This window comes from Pipra filicauda, unplaced genomic scaffold (genome assembly GCF_003945595.2).
Source record: "Pipra filicauda isolate LSUMZ 115617 unplaced genomic scaffold, ASM394559v2 scaffold151_size3305965_pilon, whole genome shotgun sequence".
Lineage (NCBI taxonomy): Eukaryota > Metazoa > Chordata > Aves > Passeriformes > Pipridae > Pipra > Pipra filicauda.
The window spans coordinates 2,008,851-2,031,619 of NW_024104007.1; the positions used below are offsets into that span (position 1 = coordinate 2,008,851).

Below are 22,769 nucleotides of genomic sequence, written 5' to 3' on the forward strand. Positions count from 1 at the left end.
AGAGATCAAGACAGATCTCAACATACTTTCATACATAATCAGAATGTGTTATGATTTGATGGGCGTTTCTGACCCATGCAAACCTCAGGCAATGGACAAAGACTGTCAGATCTGGCTGCACTGTCCAAACATATGGCTGTTCCCACCAGAAAGTTATTGTTATTGTCCTCCTGTTCCCCTCAAAGTTATTGTGCTTCCTTCAGGTTCTATCCTATTTAAAAAGAAATGTTACCAGAGTTTTGAAGGAAACTGTTGGGATAATTATTGAATAATGGTGGCAGAGAGGAACAAAGAGTGAACAGTGAAGCTCATTAAGGAAAAAAAATAGGAGTGGTCTGGTTTCCTTAGTCGGCATTTTACCATTACTACACTTCACTGGAAGGTCAAAATGAGGAAAGGGTAAAAAAGAAAAAAAAAAAGCAGGAAGCAGATCAGTCCCAGGGAGAAAACAAAGTAGCAATTGTGTGATGTGCATCTAACTTCTATCCAGACATGTACAATATTGTTACTAGAGATATTTGTCTCACAGGAATTAAGCCCCAGAGAATTTTATTCTGCCCTGTCCTTGAAATTGTGAAGGTCCAGTGCTGGGACTCCACCCAAAAACATCTTCTAAAGCTTTACTACTTTGTTTCTGATTTCTTTAAAGACAAATAAAGAGTGAAGAGCTAGTTAAAAACTTAAAAAGCCAAGGAAAACTAGGCAACTTCACACTTACTGATTAAGCATTGCATGTCTCCTGTCTCAGTGCAAAAGGTATCAAAAGCACCAGAGGGCCACTATGATTGTAAATATCTACTGTTGATCAATTACAAAAGCTTTAATATAGCTCAGAATTTTCTTGGAATATCCAGTGACCTCTTTCATGCAGTCAGACAGATTAAATCACTATAATCCTTTCTGCCCTTTATAGTCTATGAATCTAAATATCAAATTGGACTCAGTATAGACCCAAACATTTATTAATTCAAAAATTTCTAATGGAGTGGGTCCTCTGAAGACTGAGAAAGGTCACACCTCTGAGGAATGCAGAGCACTCTCTGAAAATACTTCACTAAGGTTACTGAATACTATTTCTTCTTAATTTTATAAAACAATCATAGAAGCTGCTTTCATATCCTTATATTTAAATGTGTTTAAAACATGGATAAAATATTTCCAACTGCAGCTGAGGTTCCAAATAAAAGATGCAGCTCTGCCATCAGAGATGCAGCTGCAACCAGGGTTGCAATAGGGGTTCAAATACTTCTATTTTCAGGTATTTGAAGGCACTAGGTTGATTCTCCTCTTCCACAGGTTTTACACCATGGCATGAAAATCTTTCCTGAATTCCAGAGAAGTGGCTCTGTGTGCACTCCAAAGCTCCTTGCTGTATTTGGGATCCATGGAGCCTGCACACCATCTTATCCCAAATATTTGCATTTGTAGACCAACTTCTAAAGTAGCTATAGTCATTATTCCCACTTAGATGAACTTGTAGCCTGTGGCTGAAATTAGCAGCCTGGTCCCCTGATACTTTTAAAAGTAAGTTGTCGGCTTGCATCCACACACAGGCAAGGAGACAAAGGAAACAGGGTCCTAAAAATCATCATCTTCTCACATTCTAACTAATCTTTTGGCCAACTCTACAGATCCACAAAGAAAGCCAGCTGGAGAAACACATAAATACCTCTAGAAGTGCAATCCTTTCCATCAATCTTTCTTCAGTTTCTTCAACTAAATTGACAGAAGGCAACGTAGAGGTAAGTGCCTCTAACTCCTTATTGAAAACTAGGCGTTCCTCATCAAACACCATCCATTCCTAAAAAATACATTGAATCATTAACACAGCACACATCAATCTGCGTTTTTGCTACACCAGACTCAGGCCTTACTGTTTATTCTAGCATCAGCAGCTCTTGCTTTAATGAAACATAACATGAAAATAGGTGAATAATATGGAAATTAAAATAAAGTGAGACATGATTTCACCATAGATTAATTAATTATTCATTCTCCAATATCTTCAAGGGTTCTTATTTTAAAGTGGTGTACATAATTTTTTATTCCCTAGGTATGTTTTAAGATTAAGTCTTATTTTAGAGTGCTGATGGTATTTTTGTGCCTTAAAAGGCTCTTCTGTCAGTCCAGGCACTCAAAAGTTACTGCAAGAAGTCATAATGTCCCACCCATGTCAGAATAATAAGTTGAAATGTCCACTTTCAGAGACCTGCAAAGATAAAGCTGGTTTACTGACAGAATAACTAATAGACTGTTGCTGTCCAGCGGAGTCAGGAAAGGACAACTACTAGCTAAAGAATCACTGGTGTGAAAAGTAGATGAAAATTTTTCTTCTTCCCTCCAGCTTTTATTTTGGGTTTCTTTTGAGTTATTACCTTTAACAGGCTTTCTAAGTGGATACCATACTGGCAGGCCTTCTGCTCCAGCAACCTGACTTCATTCACCAGCTCTTTCCAGAATTCCTCTCTCTTTTGCAGGACGGAAGGACTCACTCTCTTAGAAAATGCTTGCATGTAAGCCATGCGGGTCATGAGGTTGCGGAAAAAGTCCTGAAAAAAACAAGTTAAAGCTTGGTCTTTAAGAGAAAAGAGTCATTGAGAAGCCAGTTTCAGGGCATAGCTGGAGTCAGGAGACTACTACCCAAATTCTGCATCACTCCAAGATGGGCAGTCACTGATCATTTCACAGTTAGTCAGAAATAAGTGATGAGCTGAATACACTGTTCTCATTTATACATTTCTAAAGAGAAAGATCTACATTTATACCTTCAGTTTGTATGAAATTCATAGATGCTGCAGGAAGATGATGGAAGGAAGAGTTTAGCTGTAAATAAATGTGTAGTTTAGCATGAGGTAGTTATCACCACACACAGCCATTATCCAGTTTGTTTCATCTGGATTCCAGGTGACTTCAAGCAATAAGTAGTAGGCAGGGAACAATAGTTTTGTATAACTATAAGGCAACAGTTTGATTTAGTTATGGCTCTTGGTAAATGTCTGAATCTCAACACAGCACTTTCCCCCACAAAAAAAAAAAGGTTTCAGGGTCTTCAATCAAGACATTCTTCATTAAGAACTAATAACTAGTACAAGAATTTCACTTAAAGACCATACTCCAGGCATAGGCTGTGTGAGCATCCTGAGTATTCCTACCAGGGTAGAGAAAATGGCTTTTGCAGTTTTCTTTTGCTTTGTAAACAAATTCCTAATATTTGGCTTTGCTAAGGGTAAGTTGTGAGTGACAACCACCTATGGTTGACTCCTATGACTTTGGAGTAGTGGTTTGCAGTGCTCAGCACTTGAAGGAATTTTTAAGGAGTTTAAGTTACGTGGAGCAGTTACATCAAGGTATTGACATGACAGAGACACCTTCCAGTGACTGGTGCTGGCCAGGGCTGCTTGCCAAGTGCAGGACAGTGAGGATGCAGGTGCCTTCTCAGCATCTCCCACCAAGCATGTAGCAGCTGAATACAAGGGACACTGGGCTGCAAAGGGGAGGGTCTCAACTACCCTCCCATTGGAAAAGTGGCTGCTATGGGTAAGTTTCCTCCACCAGATCATGATGGCACAGAATGCTAAAACAAAGGCTCAACTCCCAGTTGCTATACAATTTCAAGAACCTCACTCCTGATTTACTGTCAGTACTTCGAAGGACATGTGTTTTCCTTACACATCAATGTGTTCTGAGTAAGCAAAAGTAGTAATTTATCACCAAAACTGCATTTGTAATAACAGCCACCCTTTCATATTTTAGTGGGTCCTGTTTTGGTCTACTGAAAACCTTTGTTTGCTTTGTTTTCTGCACATATTCCAGTCCCTCCCCCATCCATGAGCCAGTTATTCTTCTCCATTTCACTGGAGAGAAACCACTCACAACAAACAGTGATCCTGCTATGCTGATCTAAGCATTGCTGTGATAAGCATCTTATACCTTATGATTTTCCAGGTGAGACTGTAGAGCTGCTCTGCTTTTTGCTAGGTGCTTTGGATCTTGTGCCATCTTCTCTCTTCCAATAGCTACCAGCTCTGCAAACCCACGAAGTAAGTCCTCATACTGGCTTTCACTGATGGAAGGGGAGTTCAGCTCCACATACTTGGCCTTCAGAATCCCCCACATGTCATCCAAAACATCCTATAATGTAAACACAGTTAAGCAATTCATGAAGGACAGAAGTAAATCCCACAACCCCACACATACATTCCCAGAAAACAAAACAACCATCAGCCTTTTGATGCTGAAAAAAAACGTGCTTTGAAAAATCAAACCTTGCTGAGTAAGTGGAAACTGTACTGTCCCCTTACCTCTAATTTATAAGCTTCCTGGATTAAGGTGATAGGTAACTGCAATCTTTCTCCATGGCCTCTCAATTTTGCCACTTGGTTTTCAAAGTTTTGCAGCTCCAAAGCATAGGCATCAACTTTCTGAAAGAAGGACAAAATAAGCTACTAGGAAGAGTTCCATTCCATTAAACTTTCCATTATCACTGGTAGAGCAGTGGATCCAGAGGCTGGATCTGTGCCAGTACTTTGGAAGATCCAATGATCTTATAAAACTAAATGGACAAGACTGTTCATGACATAGTACAGCATTCAACATGCATTTCAGTTTACTAATTCAAGAGCAGCCATTAAAAGGAATCATGGACTCAGAAAACACCATTTTTTTTATGAACCATAAATACTCAGTTAGGAATGAATTGAGACAAGTCCTCTCTGAAGAAAGGAAAGCTATATATGTCTGGCATTTCTTTTCCAAGAGTGGTTACCTGACAGAATATACCCAAGGCAGCAATCCCTGCTAGAGGATTCAGCAGGGAACACAGCTCTCAGTCTGGCAGAAAATTATGCCTGTAAACAAGGCTATGAGCCTGTAATAAAGAAGTTTCCAGATACCCTCTTTCCTTCAGCAACAAGTAGGTAGATGGCCAATGACCATTCTAGGAAGGATATGCAGTCTGTTAATTTTTAATTCTCTTCTAATCCCTATAAAGGTCAAAGAAAATAGCTTAACTGGTCAAATTCCATATGACAAAGTGCTCATAAATGCTACATGAGTAGCTATAAATACTAGAGTCCTATTCCCACATAAAAAAAGCTAGTTTTGCATATAAAAAGGCCAAATGTGTGAAGTGCTGTACTCTGCGTAGCTCTTTTTTTTCCCTTTAATAGTATGAGGTGTATTTGCTCTGAGAGGTTGTGGAGAGACTGGTTTCTCCACTCCAACAACTAAAAGAGCTACAAAAGGTCTGTCTACAGATTGGGGTGTAGTGGAAAAAAAAAAAAAGGGGGTGGCAAATATGGCAAATACTGAACTCTCGCCTTTCTCAATTTTAAAACCTAGGTGAGACTCAAACTTTGGAAAATATGAAACTTAATAGATTGCAGAAAACTGGAAATAATAGCTAATGCTGTAAAAACTCTCCTTTCCTTTGAATAAAATTACCTGAAGCTGTTCAGAAACATTATGTCCATGTAGTTCATTCAAGCATTGTTGCAGAGCAGCTTTTTTCTCAGTTAACTGATCATAGAGCAGCCTGGTTTGATTCTGCAAAAGAAACAAACATCAGAAATATATCATGTATCAAGAATAGAGTAATGACCAGACAAAATTACACAGCAAACAACAGCAAAAGCATGTTTTCCTCCTTTAAAAAAACCAGAAAAAATAAAGCATGTGCATTATGGGCTTAAAGCAGTAATTTAGAGAGGGAAATTCTGGAGTCTGTGTAGTGTAAGAAAGTAGATTAGTCTGTCCCAATGATCCTCTATGACTGTAAAAATCTGTGAAACTTATCAAATTCTTCTCTTCTGAAAATAAGAAAATGAGCCCATTACTGGCTGACTGATGGAGCTCCATGGATTCTGCATAAATAAACATTGCTAGACTAGTTCTGCTGCTGTTTGGAGACAATATCCCAGTGTTCTTCAACGGAACTGCTTTATTATTCAGCAGTAAAGAGCCAGGCCATCTTGCAGATGATGAGTACACTGGACACTGCAAACTGTATTTCAAAGACCAGGCTCTTTTCTTACTTCAGACTAAATACCTGATCTGAGTGTTTTCCAGCAATAGTTAGTTGATTCAGCACATCATGAGAATCTAAAGAAAAGCTTCTCATTATCTGCTTTTCTGAGAAAGAACAAAAAAAGGGCAAATTTGCAAAACTATGGCTTCTGCTACCGCGGCACAGTCTAAAGGAACAGTAAATACAGTGGGGCCAAATCAACCTCCAATACATTGCTAAAAGTAGCCCAGTGTCAGACATGGCACCAAAAGGGAAGAAGGCTGCCTCTCCTGAGGACACAGCAGCAGAAACAATACATGAAACTCTCCTTGGCCTAATCCCTACACACAGAAACTTGCTTTAGCCTGTAGCTCAGCCTGCATGGGATACCAGGTTACTTCCATACTTTCTGCATGCAAATTTTCTACCGTGCTCCGGGCCTCTATAGCAGTCAGCACTGCAAACAGCACTGTAACCAGCAAAATTAATTTGCTTCTTGAGAGGCCAAGACAAGTTTGTTTAGTAGCAAAAAAAAAAAAAAAAAAAAAAAGAAGTCCATTAGAGGTTGCTCATCTGTAACCCAAATGCATTAACACTGACAAGTCTAACAGATGCTGTGAAACAAGATGTGCATTTGGCAGTGGAGTACCAGATAATTGCTATTATGATCCAGCCCAGCTTTCATTGAGTTGCTCCTTGAAGCAGTGGCAGCTTGAGTTTGTTCCAGCCGTGCCTGCAAGTTGTTAAAGCACTCGCAGAACACATCTGTGCTCCCACCAGCACAGCTAATAGACTTCAGGAGATCATCCTTTTTATCACTCAGATCAGCGTGAAGTTTTTGCAGCTCGACAGACAGAGTCTAAAGGGTTGAAAGAAAAGTAATATGAGTGAAAATGGTCTTTCCGAGGACTCTCACCTGTAAAAGGCAGCAGGACTCAAGTTGGTAATTGTTAAAAGCAATAGGCCCAAATTTGTGCAATACCAAATAGTTTGGTGCTGTTATTCCTGAATAATGCCAGCAAAACAGAGGGGAAATATAAGGCCATATATATTCTGTTGTAACAGAAATCCACTGGGATTTCTCCTTCCCAGAATGGACAGTTACCTCATAAAGAGCCTGTTGCACGGCTGCCTCTTCCGTGGAGAGGACTGAGGTGTTTAACATCTCCTCCATGTTATTCAAACATCGGCTGATCGCCAGAAGCAACTCAAACAACTTTCTGTCCAAACTGGAAGAGACTTCCTCTGCCACGTTATCCTGAGTAAATGCAAGCCAGAAGTTTTCAGTACTTTCACCCAAGGCATGGCTAAGATTTATTCACTCATATAAGGTTAGAGGTTTGGTCAGCTAATAATAAAATGGAATTAATTAAATACTGAGAGACAGACTCATGAGACAATTATATGCATGTAACATTCAGAGCTGTCAAGGACAAAGCTGAGACAATAACCCTTTATTTATTAGAGACTGGCTGTGGTCTTTCAGGTCTCTAATCTCAAGAATGAGCATAACAAATTTGTCTTGTCAGCTCCAATCCTGCAGATTTACTGAAATCATTTTCCTTGCTTTATATAGTTTGAGGATTTTTACCCACACTAGCAAATCTTTGGATTCAGTTAGCAGAAGTATCATAGCTGAAATTTGAAATGTTTCCTCTCAAAATCCAAAGCTGATTTCTACATTCTAGTCCACACCCAATGCAAAAGCTCACTACAGTGAATGCCACTTGCAATAATATGATTATTGACTGTTTCCCAGTGTCCAAGCAGTGTCTTGTTTCTGGAATCCCTGGTATTTTTTGCAATACCAGGACATGCCATTTTTACCTGTGCATGCACCACATTTGCTTCCTGGCTCAGGTCTCCCAGCTGGACAGTGTAAGTTTTCAGTTCTTCCACGGTTGGGGTTCCTGCACCTGTGAATGTTCCTCGGGGCAGCATGTTCATCTTTGTTGTAATCTAACATTTGAAAAAAGAACACTGAAATTAGGTGAAAAGCTCAAATGAAGACAGGGCTATGGGCAATGAAATATCACTCCTCTCAAAAAGCATTAAAATGAAACTTTTAAGGCACTAATATAAAGCACCTGGATAGCAGGGATCCCTTTATACTGGCAAAAGTTGGGCAGGCTGTGCCCTGATGGGAGACTGACTGAAAAAGGAGCCTCTGATTCCCAGTTTTAAGGGCTACAGCTGTAGTTGCAACCCCACTGCCCACTGCAGGGTTAAGTCTTGCCTGCAAAAGAGCTGACATTCATTCTTTTATGTCTGATATTCTTTCCTGTATAGCAGCAATTTCAGAGAATAATAAATCTAATTATCCTAATTTAATGTGAACAAAACTGTTAATAACAGGAATTACAGTTTTGTCCAAGGAATAAAATTCTGCAGTCAGTTCAGAACATAAACACAACACGCTCTTGTTGCAGTCCAAACTCTGCTTTTGACATATGAGAATGAGAGAACACAATGGTGAACGGCAGAACAAAATTTTAGCCAGAGATTTGCTCTGACCAAAATGTTCTCACTTGGGGGAACTTAACCCACTTAACTGACTTAACCTACATCCAAAAAAATCAGCTGGGAGCTTGCAGGCTAACTCTCTTAGTTCTCTTGAAAGAATGAAGCAGATAACATCTAGTCTGAATGTTAACTACAAAGACTTACCAGGTGCTCCCACACTGTGCTTAGTAGTTACTACTTCAGAGACACGAATTACCTCAACGTAAAATTAAAAGACAATTATGAAAACACTATGCAGTAACAATCTCCTCTGGAGAATGCTTGCACAGGTTTCGGTTATCTGATGAAGAGCCATGCTAAAGTGACACAGGAAGATACACTAATTGCTATCTTTACCACAAGGGAATGCCCACAGAGAGTGTTTTACTGAACTTAAACAAACCTGAGGTTCCACAAGCTGGCAGAGAGGAGATTTCACCTTTGATGACAGCTCTTGTTGTAAATATTGCCATTTATTTCCCATTTGATCCTTTGGAGCCAAGGTGGGATCAGCTTGCTTGCTCTTTGAATCAGATTCTCCACTGCTGTATTGAGAAAACATTGTCAGAATGGCAAACACTGAAACAGAATAAGTAAAACCAGGTTTGTAAGGCTTCTTGTGTAAAATTAATTCCTCTTGCTCCTGTCTCAAACCAGCCTGAAACCAAGTGTATGGATGATCTTTAATCCAAGCATTGATACATTTCTTTGGACTTTTCCCTTCCCATGAAACATCCTAGAGGCCTGCTGGCAGCCTCCATGTCTGTAATGACAACATGGGGAGCACAGTCCTGTAGCAAGTCTCAGTTCCATACTGGAAGGTACATCACCCCCATGTCCCCTTTTCAAGGCTGCTGCCTTTGAACCTGGCTGGGTGTGTCTGTGCATTTGTACAGCAATGGCTGTGAACAGACACACCCAACTGGCCTCCAGAGGGGCCTGTTTTAGTTCACAGCAGGTGTCAGTCCTGCCTGACAGCCAGGCTGACTCTGAGCACTGGAGTCAGCTCAGTATCAAGGAGTGTGTCACATGAATTTTCTCTAGACTGTTGATGGCAGATATCCCCACTTTCTGCCATTTTTCTTCTACAGGCACCAATGGTATGACTGCAAACCTTCAGCAGGTTTAGGCAGTTTCACATCACTGAATCCGGTAACCGAGTTTTTTCGTACCTTGATTCTGATTTCTGAGTCACACTGTCCTCAAGCTGTGGCTGCATTTTTTCCACGCACGACTCAATAAAGTCAATGAGGCTTTTCTGCTCAGCTGCTTTTACTTTCAGATCCTGTGCACAGAGGAAAGCATGAACAGTTATTTGAACTGTAATAATCTGAAATGATGATTGCGCTTTTCCAATCACATTTTAAGTGAAATCATTCAGCAATGAAAATAAGAATACATCTGTCAGAATAAAGTGCAATTTATGTGTAAACATGACTTTACAAAACAAACAGTTTTCTGCAAACATGTATTTTTATGGAATGAATTTCTGCCTGAGCTGAAGATTTAAAAGCAAAACCCATCAATCAGAAACAAATTATGTAGACATGGAAATTTAAGGGCCACCTACTGCAATCCTTAGACAGAGAGACCGGCAAGGGAAAATGGGGATTTGCTCAAATATGATTTCCATTAGTCAAAAGGAGAGTGTCGAGCAAAAAGTGAGCAATTCTAGCAGCTCAACCTGGATAATTTTCTCCAACTCTTTTCTAATAGCATCAAAATGGCAAAAGTTAATTTTTCAGATAGTAAAACAGAAGCAGTTTGCAGAGCACAGAACATCACAGGGTTTTTTTATTGTACTAACAACCACCTTAAAGTCCTTGTGAGTTAGCCCATGGGAAAACATACACAAAGCTTTAGCTTCAAATGCATCTTCAAAACTAATGTCAATACATGGATTCAGATTTCACAACACATCAGTGCCTCAAGGATAGGAGACTGGAGGGATAGGTGATGCCATCTGAATCATTACGAAACAAGGTAAATGTCAGGGTCCCACCCCGCTTTGCAGTATTACTAAACCTTTTGGACAAGGGATTTTAGGAGTGAGACCTTTCTGCATCCTGACAAACTTCTGCAGAAGCTGAAAATGCAGCTGTTTCCCCCACCCACAGGGGATGTGGAGCAGCCTGGCTCCTGGATGGGAGGAGAATTACCTGTGGGTGCTGGAGACCGTTGTACCAACTGGGTGGCTGTTCGGCAAGGGCAGGCTGGGGCACACTGAAGCCATCTGAGTGCAGGATCTCAAGGGGCTCTGGGTCGACCCTCTCCCTGTTGTTAACCTGTAAAGAGAGACCCAGTGGGGGAAAGCTTCCAGACTTGACAAGAGAGCAGAACCCCTCAGGTGCAGTTTGAGGAAAGGGCAAAAGCGGAGCTGTCTCAGACTTACCATACACAGAATCAGCAGCACATGAAACACAATTACTACTTTTGCAAAGATTTTTGTCCAGTTCCGTTTACTGAAAGTTTAATCCATTCTAACCTGCTGCCAAGGTCCTCACAGTTCTCCCCCAACAGTTACAGTTGCTTTGTTTTACCTGTTAGCAAATTAGGTGATACGAACCCTCCATTCTTATTGTTTGACCAAATTATAGGGATGTGCAATTTTTACTTATAAATTTGGTCATGTGCCTGGATTCTCTATCTGTCTGCGCTCACAGAGGTATTTCAACAGGAGCCTTTATCAGTAATAATTCTCTCCCGGGCCATGCAGGCTCCCTTCTAGACTGTGCTCCTCCAGCCCTGGAGAAACTGTAGCTGCTCTTACACAAACACATCAGGTGGGCTTCTCTGATCCCTTGTACAACAAAAGGGAATGAGCTCTGAAACCAGGAGTTACTGTCTCACCCACTGGGAAACTTAGCAAAGACTGTGCAGCTGTGTCAGTCACTGTCCTTGCCATTTATGCAGTCTTCAAAGAGAAAGTTACTGAAAAGCCTCTCTGCTGTGATACTATCCCAGACAAACATCACAGTATTTTAAAGGCATTTAAAACCAAACCAAAACCCCAGTCCTTTTCCTATATTCCTTGCAAAATGTTGACTTCTGTCACTGAGCACTTAAAGCAGAAACGATGCTGTTCAGAAACTCATTAAAAATCCACTACTTGCTACAAATCCAAGTAATTATACAGGACTGTAAACTAGAATAATAGTAACTCTGACATTTGTGATTGACTTCTCTCCCTTCCTTGCTTCACATGGTGAGCTCTAACTGTTCTTCTGCAACTACAGACCATTAAAGTACCATGACTCTCACTCTTGGTCTGCACAGCATTCATATGCTTTACCTGCTCTTCATTGTACTTGTCTTGAAGCATCATCTGGACATTCTCCAAATTGCGCTTCACTTCCTTCAGCTTCATGGAAAGAGCCTCTGTTTTTTGTTGGTAATCTGCACTATCTCCACAATCTTCCAGTAAAGAGAGGACCTTTTGTTCAATCTCTGATAACCTCACCTAGAAGGGACAGCAGATAATTATTCATTCTTAGAAGTACAACACTCCTCTCCTGACAACATTCTGAAGTCAATGCTCACACCACTCCTGTTTGAAAAGAATAGAAACATACAGGCAAGAGAAATAGCTGTGCCCCCCTAAGATTTCCTCCAATATAGACTCTTTTTATTCTGAACAATTAAATAAATTTTTTACAGAGTTAGTCTTAACACTGTTTCAAACAATAGCATCTGTAGGAAGTTATATTAACCCAGATATGAAGCAATAAAAGAGAAGAGCAGAAATTACAGACTCCATTTGAGTGTGACCAAGAAGACAACACACCTCAGTGGGGGAGAAAGGCAGTGCACAGACTGCTCACATCACCCTTTGGGACAAACGATGCTGAATTACCAATGCACAGCAATGTTCCCATGTGTCAGCCAGGCCACTGCAAGCTGCTGGGATCTGGTTTTTGATTCAAGCTGCTTTGAATCAAAGTGCATCTCTGCATACTTTAAACTCATGTTTTTAAGGTGAGTGTGGAGACAGGTATCATGGCTCAACTTCAAAGTAATTAACTGTAATAAATTAACTGCTTTACATCATACGCCTGGATCTGGAGAATATTTGTCTTTGTTCTATGTGTATCTTTTTGTGTAGGTCTTGATTAGGTTAGAAAATTCTCTTCCGCCCCTGAGTTCTCATCTGTACATTGAGCCAGGCAGTTCAAGCCAACAGGAACTGAGCAGTTCTTACAGCTGCCCAAAGCCTGCTTGTTTTCACCAGCTGGAACTGCCCTGTTGAGGCCTGTGCTGACACAAATGCTGAACGGGATCCAGATGCATCCAGACACCTAGGTGCATTCAGGATCCTAATTCCCACAGAGTTCAGCACCTGAGCACTTGGCTGAATCACAGCCTAAACCCAGAGGCACTTCTTGGCAGGGACTCAGTTCCTATTAAAAAATAAAAACAACACCCAAACCAGCAACAAAACAGGTGGAAATGTCTCCTGGTAATTTAAAATGGGGACATTTTGGTATTGGTTCCTTTATGGTGAGTGAAATTTGTTGCTCTAGGTAGACTCAGTGTTTGAAGTAAACTGGCACACCAGACTGGCACCACAGGGAGCTTCAGAGTGGCTTGCCTGCATTCTTTGTTTTAATCTGCACTTGCTGCATGCCAGGACTGTCTCCCACCCAGCCCCTCATGCCAGTCCTGTTTTCCTCCTCCCATTTTCACCAACAGGTACCACCCACTCCTTTTGTTCCACTGCCATGGGGCAAGAGGCTGCCCTAGGAGTAAATGCAGTAGGTCCAAATATCTGAGGGCAGGGGAAAAGTGCCATCTTTCTACCTACGCAAAAAGTGCAAAAGTAGAATTAACCAGCTTGGAAGCTCTTTTATACCAGTCTTTTAAATTAGTCTGACAGAAACAGAGTGAAACTGTCAAAAGAAAAAAAATACTCTTTTGTTTCTAGCTGATTTATCATGATTGAGACTAATGAAAAATTGCCTTTCAATAGAGGATTTAAACTATAATGAACCATGTTTTTGAAAACAATCCAAAGAAAAACAAAGCTTTACAAACACTCCAGAATTCTACCTAAATCCCCTGGATGCATACAGATCCCAACTCTAAAAATAGGTATCTTAACTAAGCCCTTACAAAGCTGCACCTGAAACTGAAGCCAAGCAGTCACCTGTTCTCTGCACGGTGTGATGAAGCTGATGAAGCAGGGAGAGAAGAGCAAGCACAGCTTTTCTGCAGACACACCCCCCCAGGGAAGGGTGCCTGGTTTGGATGGCAGCAGCAAACTGACTGCTCCTGCTCCGTCTTACCTGGCAATCCGCAAGCTGCGGCTCCACCACCTGCTGCGCGTGGGGGGTCTGAGGGTCTGACCTCAGGGACATTTTAGTTTTGTCTAGCCATTGTTCCAGCTCGGCAACCTGGGCCTGGCACACCAGGAGGATGGATTCTGGCTCGGGCTTCCCGCCATCCAGTGCTTCCCCTCGAGAGCCCAGGGCGACGTTGGGGACTGGAGGCGGCTGGTCGCTCTGAAGCAAAGCACATGAAAGGAACATGGTTAACTCTCTGGTTTGTCATTTCTTTCCCCTCCCCTTACCGGTGAGAAATGATTAACTTTCACACTCACAAGAGCTCCGAAACAACTCTGTCACAGTGTTCCCAGACTTGGGGAAAAAAGGAAAAAAAAAAAAAAAAGAGGGGGGAAAAAGAAAAAGAAAGGGGAACGCAGCAGCCTGGAGATCCAAGATCTGGTGTAACAGGTTTCCAGGCAGCAATTTGCATTTGCACAGCTATACCTGAGCACGCAGGTAGTTCCTGAGCGCACAGGAAGAGGATGACTCACCATTAACCAGCTCTCCCCCGAGGAGAGATGTTTTTCTGTGGGAGTTATATGTAAAAGCAATGCAGTTTGGAGCTGCAGAGCAAGCTGTTGGGCAATGCTTACAAGCTACCTGTGTGTGTTCCAACAGTCAAATATACTTTATTCAGGCTCTAGGTCACCCTAGAAAAAAAAGGTGTATTTTAAGTATTAAATGTTGGGTAATTCTTATTTGCCCTCCTTTAAGAAGCAATATTGCATTGTACACTTCTGTAATAAGGAGAAGTCCAAAGTGCTTGGAGATAATCAGCAGTTGCTTGGGAGGCTGCATAGGTCTGTATATGCCCCCACACATACAAACACTGGAACTTAGTAAGTAAATAAAGCACAACACCACAAGAACAAAACTACTTGTATGCTCCCGTGGCTCTAGAGCACACATTCAGGCAACTGACATGGTCAGAGGTAGTGTACAAGCTCCATGTTAAAATGAGATTTGGCCAAAAAAAAGGGAGCAAAAATGCATTGTTTCAGCTATCAGTGTCATCATAGAACAGTTTGGGTGGGAAGGGGCCTTTAACAGCCAACTAATTCAACCACTTTGCAATGAGCAGGGACACCTTCCATTAGGATCAGGCTGCTCAGAGCCCTGTCCAATCTGACCTTGAATGTTTCCAGGGATGGGGCATCCACAACTTCTCTGAGAAACCTGTTCCAGTGCCTCACCACTCTCACAGTAAAGTAATTCTTCCTAATAACCAATCTAAGTTCACTTAGAACTATTACTCCTTGTCCTATCACTACACTCCCTGGTAATTTGTTCACTTGGCCAAAAGCCACATCCTCTGCATGTGCCAGAAAGGATGTGGTGACCCAGGCAGGGCTCCCACAAAAAATTGCAGCCATCCAGGTCTGGGGCTGCAGGGAATGCCAGAGCCTGGCACTGGTACTGGAAGGCAGTAGGGACAACAGCAGTGTAAGGTGTGACCAGCTAGACCATCTGCTCAGCCTGGTGAGGGAGCTGTGAGAGGAAGTCGAAAGGTTAAGAAGCATTAGGGACTCTGAGGAGGAGATTCACTAGTGGGGCCAAACTGGAAGAAGACTGTCCTGGCTGAACAGAGAGCTCTTCCTGGAACTCACAGAGAAATAGAGTATAACACATTTGGAAGAAGGGACAGGCAACTCATGAAGACCACAAGGATGCTGTGAGGTTATGCAAGGACAAAATTAGAAGGGCCAAAGCCCAACTAGAACTTGATCTGATTGCTGCTGTAAAAGACAACAGAAAACGTTACAAATACATCAGCAACAAAAGGAGGGCTAAGGAGAACCTCCATGCTTTTACTGGATGCAGGGGAAACCCAGCAACAGAAGACAAGGAAAAGGCAGAGGTACTTAATGCCTTCTTTGTCTCAGTCTTTAATAGGAAGACCAGTGTTGTTCTCTGGGTACCCACCCCTCTGAGCTGGAAGACAGAGACAAGGAGAAGAACAAAACCCTCATAATCCAAGGGAGAATGGTCATTGACCTGCTATGCTGCTCAGACATGCACGAGTCTACGGGGTCAGTTGGGATCCACACAGGGGTACTGAGGAAGCTGGTGGAAGAGCTATCAAGCCACATTCAATCATTTACTAGGAGTCCTGGATAACCAGAGTGGCTCAAGAGAGACCTTATTGTTCTCTAAGCTACATGAAAGGAGGTTGTAGTGAGGTGGGAGTTGGTCTCTTCTCCCAGACAAGGGATAGAACCAGAGGAAATGGCCTCAAAGTTGCCCCAGGGAAAGTTTAGACTGGATATTGGAAAAAATTTCTTCACTGAAAGGGTGGTCAGGCATTGGAACAGGCTGCCCAGGGAAGTGGTGGAATCACCATTACTGCAAGTGTTCAAAAAACGTGTAGATGTGGCACTTAGGGATATGGTTTAGTGGTGAACATGGTGGTGCTGGGTTAACAGTTGGACTCGATAATCTTAGAGGTCTCTTCCAACTTTAACAATTCTAGGATTCTATGATTCCAAGAGCTGAGGACGTTCTGCCACCAGTCTTTTTTTCCTGGCCTTCCTGGAGCATCCATGTTTCCATACACTCTTGTATATAACCTATAGCTACTGCACACTCCTGCCTTAGCCTTTGCGTGACTTCCACAAAGCAGAAATATGCGTGTCAATGTCCTTAATTTCTCCTTTAACTGCCATATAAAAATCCCATAGTTGATGTATGTTTACACCACTCAAACCCCTCCATTCATGCCAGCAGCTTACCTCCTGAAAATATTTCCTTTTGCTCCCTAGCAAATTGCATTTTCAAGGAGAAAAATCAAAATTTATCATCACCTAAAGCATCAAAATATGAAAAAGCCCTGAAAAGGTTGCAGGTATCCTACCATATCATATTGCAACAAACTCCAGCAGCATAACCATAACAGAACAGAGCCTCTACCCACTAGGTAGGTCATACAACACACTAAGATGACGACCTTGTTCAGCTGTTTCAGGCCTTCAAACTCACCATAGCCAGACTGCCATCACCTGTGCCAGGGTCTTCAGTGCTCTCCAAAGTTTGCAGAGATGTTTCTTCTCCATGTTTACTGTGCGATTCAATTATTACATCCTCATCCTGTAGAGACAGAGGAAACAGTGGAAATATTTGTCTCATTCTTAGTGGAGATGTGGCACTTCAGAAGGTGGTTTAGTGGTGGACCTGTTAGCATTAGGTTTGCAGCTGGGACTCACTGATCCTGAAGGTCTTTTCCAACCTACATGATTCTATGATTCCGTGATCCATTGCTTTGTTGTGCTAGAGAAGCCTCAAAGTGCAGCAGCCACTGAACCTATCCTGGTCTTGGCCCAAAAGTATTCACAGACAGTTTTTTTATGCCTATAACACTGGTGTGGAGAAAAACAGTTGCACCTATCACAACATTATTGAGACACCAAGAAGAACAGAGCAGAATGGAATCAAAATTGTAGCTGACTGGTTGTCTTAGACACTGATTTTCTCACGTACCAAGAGAACCTCTTCCACAAATCATCCCCCACATTTTAGAGACTTTGCAGGAATTAGGGAAACAAATTACTGCTACTAAATATGTATTTTTATCTTTGTGGGGTTTGTATGGCTAAAAGGAATTAGAATCATAGAGTCATTTAGATTGGAAAAGACCCTTTCAGGGGTCACTGGTCCAACCAATACGTGCAACAGAAAGAGATTTTAAATGGCAAAATTTAGTGGGATATGGAGGATATGAATAAGGCAATCTTGTCCTGCATTTCTACAGTTCTCTTGCTTTGCAGACTTCAGCAATACCTAGGATTTGTGCAGATCTTTTCCACAAAGATGAGTTCCCATCCCCATGGAGATAAACCTGAGTGCATTACCTGAACAATGCCATCCGACAAGGTACCAGAAGACCAAGAGGTTGCACTGTCTTCCTTGTGCCTTTCATCATCTCTTTCTGAAGGCCAAAAGCTTGCATCTTTCTCTGTGGCTGGACTTCCCTTTGAAAGCAGTAACAGCTCAGCTTTAGCTTTTGAACAGGAAGCTCAGATATTCCTTCAGGCAATGTAAAGTATGCAAACTTCTAGTAACACTTTGCTCAATTTCTGCCTTGGTTATCTATCTTTATTTTGTTTCCCAAAGCTCTCCTCTTCCCTTGCTCTATAGCTCTGCTGCAAGATGAATGGCAGCTGGATGACGCTGATAGTTTTCTCTAGAGACCTCAGAATATTCCCATTTTTTATACTATTTAAAAAATAAATAAAAATACCCAAGCAAGAAATAATCTTTCTCCTATCCTATCCCCTAAAAAGCCTTGCATGTAAAAAAAACCTGCATCAGTGGAGGTGTAGAATCAGAAACCTTAAAATTGAAGTGCTTGGATCAGAGTAGTGAGGCACCACTTCTACTCAAGCTGTTTGGACTTCTTTGCACTGTCTAGCCATGGATTTTTTTTTTCTGAAAGCAGTTAACTTCATCATGAATCTTTATTCCTAGCTTTGCTCCTCTGCAGTTCACCTGGGCATTCAGACTCCCCAGATTCAGAGCAAGGTGTTGGACAGTGTCTCCCAGTTTCTCCCATTTTCCCAGAAATCTATCCTATTTTAACCTCATTCCCAATAGCCTGGTCATACCCTTTTTTCTTAAGCTCAAACACACAAATAATTTTTGTTGTTTCTTTTATGTTTTAGCAATTCAGAGGCTGCCTAATCCTGTCTGAAGCCCACCCCCACATATGAACATTGGTATTTAGGCCCATATTTTGCCACTAACACTTCCATAAAGGGATTTTTACTGTATAAGCAATCCCACCAAAAGCAGAATCACACACCACAGAACAAAGTGCTGTGTAATAATGGCATTGGAATATTGGTAGGTTGGCTTGAGTGCAATATCTTCGTATCCTGCAGTGATAAAAGGTATCTCAATTTGTTCTGAAATATTTCATATTTACACATTTTTCATAGTTCATCCTCTACCAAAATCTTCTATCTCACATACACAGCTGTATATATAAAGATATATACTGAACTCACCTTGCTGTGGAAAGAACAGTCTTCTGATTCTTCATCTAAAGAAGGCAGAAGAGATACCACTCCTCTTTTTTTCAACTACAAAAATACACACAGAGAGACAACCCAATTAATCATGACAAGAACAGTAAAAGCCTCTTCCTTTCTGCCTGTAAACAGGGGTCCACTTTTGGGGAAGCACTGAAAATCTGGCACCCTACATTAAAGTAACTGAAAGTTGCAGGTACTCAGCACCCCTGAAAACTGGGACTTGATGCTGTTAAGTTTCAACATACCAGATATAATAGGGACAAATTTATTTTTGCTCCATGAAAAAAATTTATTGAAAATCCCAGAACAACTGATTATCAACAAAACTACACATCGAGCATTTTGCTACTGATTGTTTGATACAAACTTCATGTTGAATCTGCTCCTGATGAAAAATAACCACAGGTACCCTTCTCCTAGCTTCTCTTAGAAATGCATCACACTCAATCATTTTGGGGCCACTCAGAAGCACAAAGGGGAGGAGAAACAGTATTGATTCACAGCTGCAGGGGTGCTCCTCTCTCACACGCCACTCCTCCAGGAGGAAGAAGGGTTATTTACCTTCCCTCTCCAGCTCTCAGGTAAATGATCACTTACCTGCTGACCAGAAACATCAGTCCCAACTGAGTTACTCTGTGCTAACACAGAGGCTATAGATTCATCTGCTGATTCAGGCATGTCTTGCTGTAAGCGCTGGTGAAGCTCAGACATGGAACTCTTCATCCCGGTAAGGATATCTTCCTTTCTTTGGCACAGCTTTATGATCTCTTCTTTTACAGCTTCCATTTCTCCCTAAGGAGTAACAACATCCATAAGCATCCATTGCTCTTACTTAACCAAACAGTAATGTAACAGATGACACCAGTGATGCATCTTACTGGGACTGGGGCTATTTCCCCCTTTTCCTTTTTCAGGGCATTGGGACAGTTCCCCATTGTCACTGCAGCAGATGTCCAGATACATGCAAAACAGCAGCAACAGATTCAGCTCAGGACAGCACTTGCCACTTGTAGTGCACAAGCTGGTAGTCTGGAAGGAAACTGTGGCAGGCTGGAACTAATTTTAACTAGGTCCTGCATACCCAAGGGAACACTAGTTTCCTTCAGGACAACGGGAATGCAGATGGGTTACATTGCTCTGTGTGTCACAGCAGGTGATGTTAACTTCCAACTACCTTCCCTGGAAAAACCTGACACTAAGCACTTAGGATAGCCTTGATGAGGGCAAAGTCAGCAACAAGGGTAGCTCAGGGTTGAGTCTTTGCTGAAGTTAAAGAAAGGAAACAAATCATTTGATGGGTTTCAGGGACATGTCTAGGGACAAAACTATCCCATATCTTTGAATGTCATACTGGGAGAAATGGTCCCCAATAAAGTGCAAGGAAAATATTTAATGTTCTGCAGGGACTAAACAATAATCCAAGTAACTCTGCACTAACAAAGGGGGAAATAAATCTGTCTTGGTCTCAGTCCTGGCCATGACAATTGCTCTAGCCAGTGTTCTGCCCTTAGAGTTTTCCTTACCACCCAGCCTCCAGGTGAGCAAAGAAAGCACAGCAAATAACAGAGTAAGACAGGGCAAGGAATAAATTGCTCTACTCTCTTAATTACTAAAAGTGCTAAAGCTCTTTGAAGCATTGTTGCTTGCTTGGAAAACCAAAACCTGGCTAAATATCCCATTACACACTGGGCTCAGCTGATCAGAGCAAGTTTTGATGCTGGGCTTGAAATCAGAACAGCAATGACTCCACATCATGCCCTATCATTAATGATGTTATGCCAGTAATAATCTGTAACAGATGAAAGCAGTAAGACTGCTGGTTCCGCCTTGACTACAGCTTATTCTGTTAATAACTCAAATGTGGTGGCATGACAGGGAAGGTGGAGGCAGAAACTCCAGCAAATTTACAAATGACATGGGAACTCTGCTTAGACAAGGATGTTTTTCTCCTTTCGTACACTCAAAACTACAAGATAAAATCTCACAAAGGTAGAGGCAAGAAAATGTCACTGGAATGAAGAAAAGGCCCTCCATGACAATTTGGCATATTTTTATAAATGCCCACTAAGAACAATATATCTGTTTGTTTCATTGCAGCAGGAGACTCTCCAGCATACATTTACCATCTACTATTTTTCAAACTTAGTCAGCCATAACTTCCTCAGAAACCAAATCTTTATTAACATCACTTCTTTATCTGAAACCTCTCAACAAGATGGGCAGTTCTATCGCCCACTTCTATACATGCAATGCTACAATTCTGAAATGGGTTGTCTGCTAAAAAAAGAGCTATTAAACAGAAAATCCCACACTCAAAGACAAAAACAAGTAAGACCCAGGAAATGAGTCATGCTTAGTACTACATCAAGCCTCCAGCACCCAACCAGCTGACAGCAGAGCTACCATGTACTTAGGAGCCTCCTGAGTGATTATAGTTATTAGGCAAGTACAATGTAAGTGTATTAGCTTTATTGTGACTGACTGGAAAAAACTGAGCATTTCAGAGGCACTTTATAAATAGTTATTACATTTAATTAGTAATTTCCTGGCTTCTGCAGTGCTGTCCTTAAAACACATCTTATTTTTGCATTAACAAATTAATTCATCCATTATAGAAAGATGCTGACTGCAGGGAGAAAAGCAACACGTGTTTATCAGTTGATGAAAACACACTGCAGCAGTGAGGAAGGAAAGGAGTCTAATGAATTTAACCCTAATCAGAATCCCCAGAAGTACCATTGCATAATCAGCAATCAGAAAGGGACTCAGTTCTCTCCTTATGCACTATCCCAAGCTGCTACCTCAGGAAAATTGGCGGGATGCCGAGCACAGGTGAGTTATCAGTACCGCATATTGTTTCACCAAAACAGCTGTCAGCTGTCATGAAAACAGCACTCAGCTTTTCTTTGATATAGGTACAAATGACATCAAAATCAATAAGGAGTATATTATGAAAGATATACCCAATTTGCAAACTAATATTAACTGTAATTAATTGCATGGTCACACTATGGCATTCAATTGTCTGCTTGACTCTGGTGGGGAAGGCAAGTACAGTGCTATTTCTCAATGCTCTGCATCATCATGATTAGTGTTAGTCAGGACAAGTAACACACATGAGAGAGAAAACAGTGAAACCCACCTCTGGACAGTGAGTCTTCTGAGCCTGTGGTTGATCTTCATGTGATACTTCAACCAAGTGGTTCTTTAGGAGTTGTTTCAACTTTTCAATTTCTTGCTCACATTCTTCTGTTTTCTTTACAGTTTCCTGTGAAACAGTAATCTTCATAAATAATTTTGAATTAAGGAGTACAGAAACAAACTAGTCAGTAACACAGCAAAGATGAACTGAAGAGTAGTGAAGCCTCCTTTGCACCTCTAGTTACGTGTAACAGAAACTGTGTTTGCTCTGCTAACTTTGCACAAACTCACCGAGTTTATTATTCACTTGCTAAGGACAAACAAACCGCTCTATCCCCAAGTTGAAGTACGGTGGATTATTCTGCCTAGAAGCACATCTTTGCTTACTCCAGAGCAGAACTACGAATTTGGCTATAAAATGGAAATAGAGTATATTTCATTACATTCATTACAATTTATAAAAGGTTGGAGGGGGAAAAAAAAGAGAGAAATTACAGTATTTCATATCAAGTTAGAAAGCCTACCTGTTTTTTACTGGTGCTGAAGTCCTTACTGCAGCTAGTTCTGCACTGACCAAAAATGAAGTGTGCTGTACACCAGGCAAACACTGCAGCTCAGAGAATAAGCCAACTACAGTATCTGACAATTTGAATACTTCCCATAAAAATGATAAGTAGTCCCACCATGTGAACTTCCTCTTCTTACATGGCTTATAGGAAAACATATCATATGTTATAAATAGCTAAATTCACTTTTACTCATTTGACAGTAACA

General features: G+C 41.3%; 1 protein-coding gene across 1 annotated transcript in view; it reads right to left on the reverse strand.

The window, feature by feature from the left end:
• Window positions 1-22,769, reverse strand: part of SYNE2 (spectrin repeat containing nuclear envelope protein 2) — a 149,463-nt gene that overhangs the window by 59,084 nt on the left and 67,610 nt on the right. Inside the window, exons 57-74 of the mRNA XM_027716626.2 lie at window positions 21,997-22,122; window positions 19,452-19,646; window positions 18,828-18,902; window positions 17,673-17,792; window positions 16,804-16,911; window positions 13,789-14,004; window positions 11,799-11,966; window positions 10,666-10,791; window positions 9,679-9,791; window positions 8,910-9,051; window positions 7,832-7,963; window positions 7,110-7,262; window positions 6,654-6,863; window positions 5,443-5,544; window positions 4,302-4,421; window positions 3,931-4,131; window positions 2,376-2,549; window positions 1,670-1,801 (exon numbers count right to left, since the gene is read on the reverse strand). Coding sequence (XP_027572427.2) covers window positions 1,670-1,801; window positions 2,376-2,549; window positions 3,931-4,131; window positions 4,302-4,421; window positions 5,443-5,544; window positions 6,654-6,863; window positions 7,110-7,262; window positions 7,832-7,963; window positions 8,910-9,051; window positions 9,679-9,791; window positions 10,666-10,791; window positions 11,799-11,966; window positions 13,789-14,004; window positions 16,804-16,911; window positions 17,673-17,792; window positions 18,828-18,902; window positions 19,452-19,646; window positions 21,997-22,122 — 2,613 coding nt within the window. The remainder of the gene's footprint in view (window positions 1-1,669; window positions 1,802-2,375; window positions 2,550-3,930; window positions 4,132-4,301; window positions 4,422-5,442; window positions 5,545-6,653; window positions 6,864-7,109; window positions 7,263-7,831; window positions 7,964-8,909; window positions 9,052-9,678; window positions 9,792-10,665; window positions 10,792-11,798; window positions 11,967-13,788; window positions 14,005-16,803; window positions 16,912-17,672; window positions 17,793-18,827; window positions 18,903-19,451; window positions 19,647-21,996; window positions 22,123-22,769) is intronic.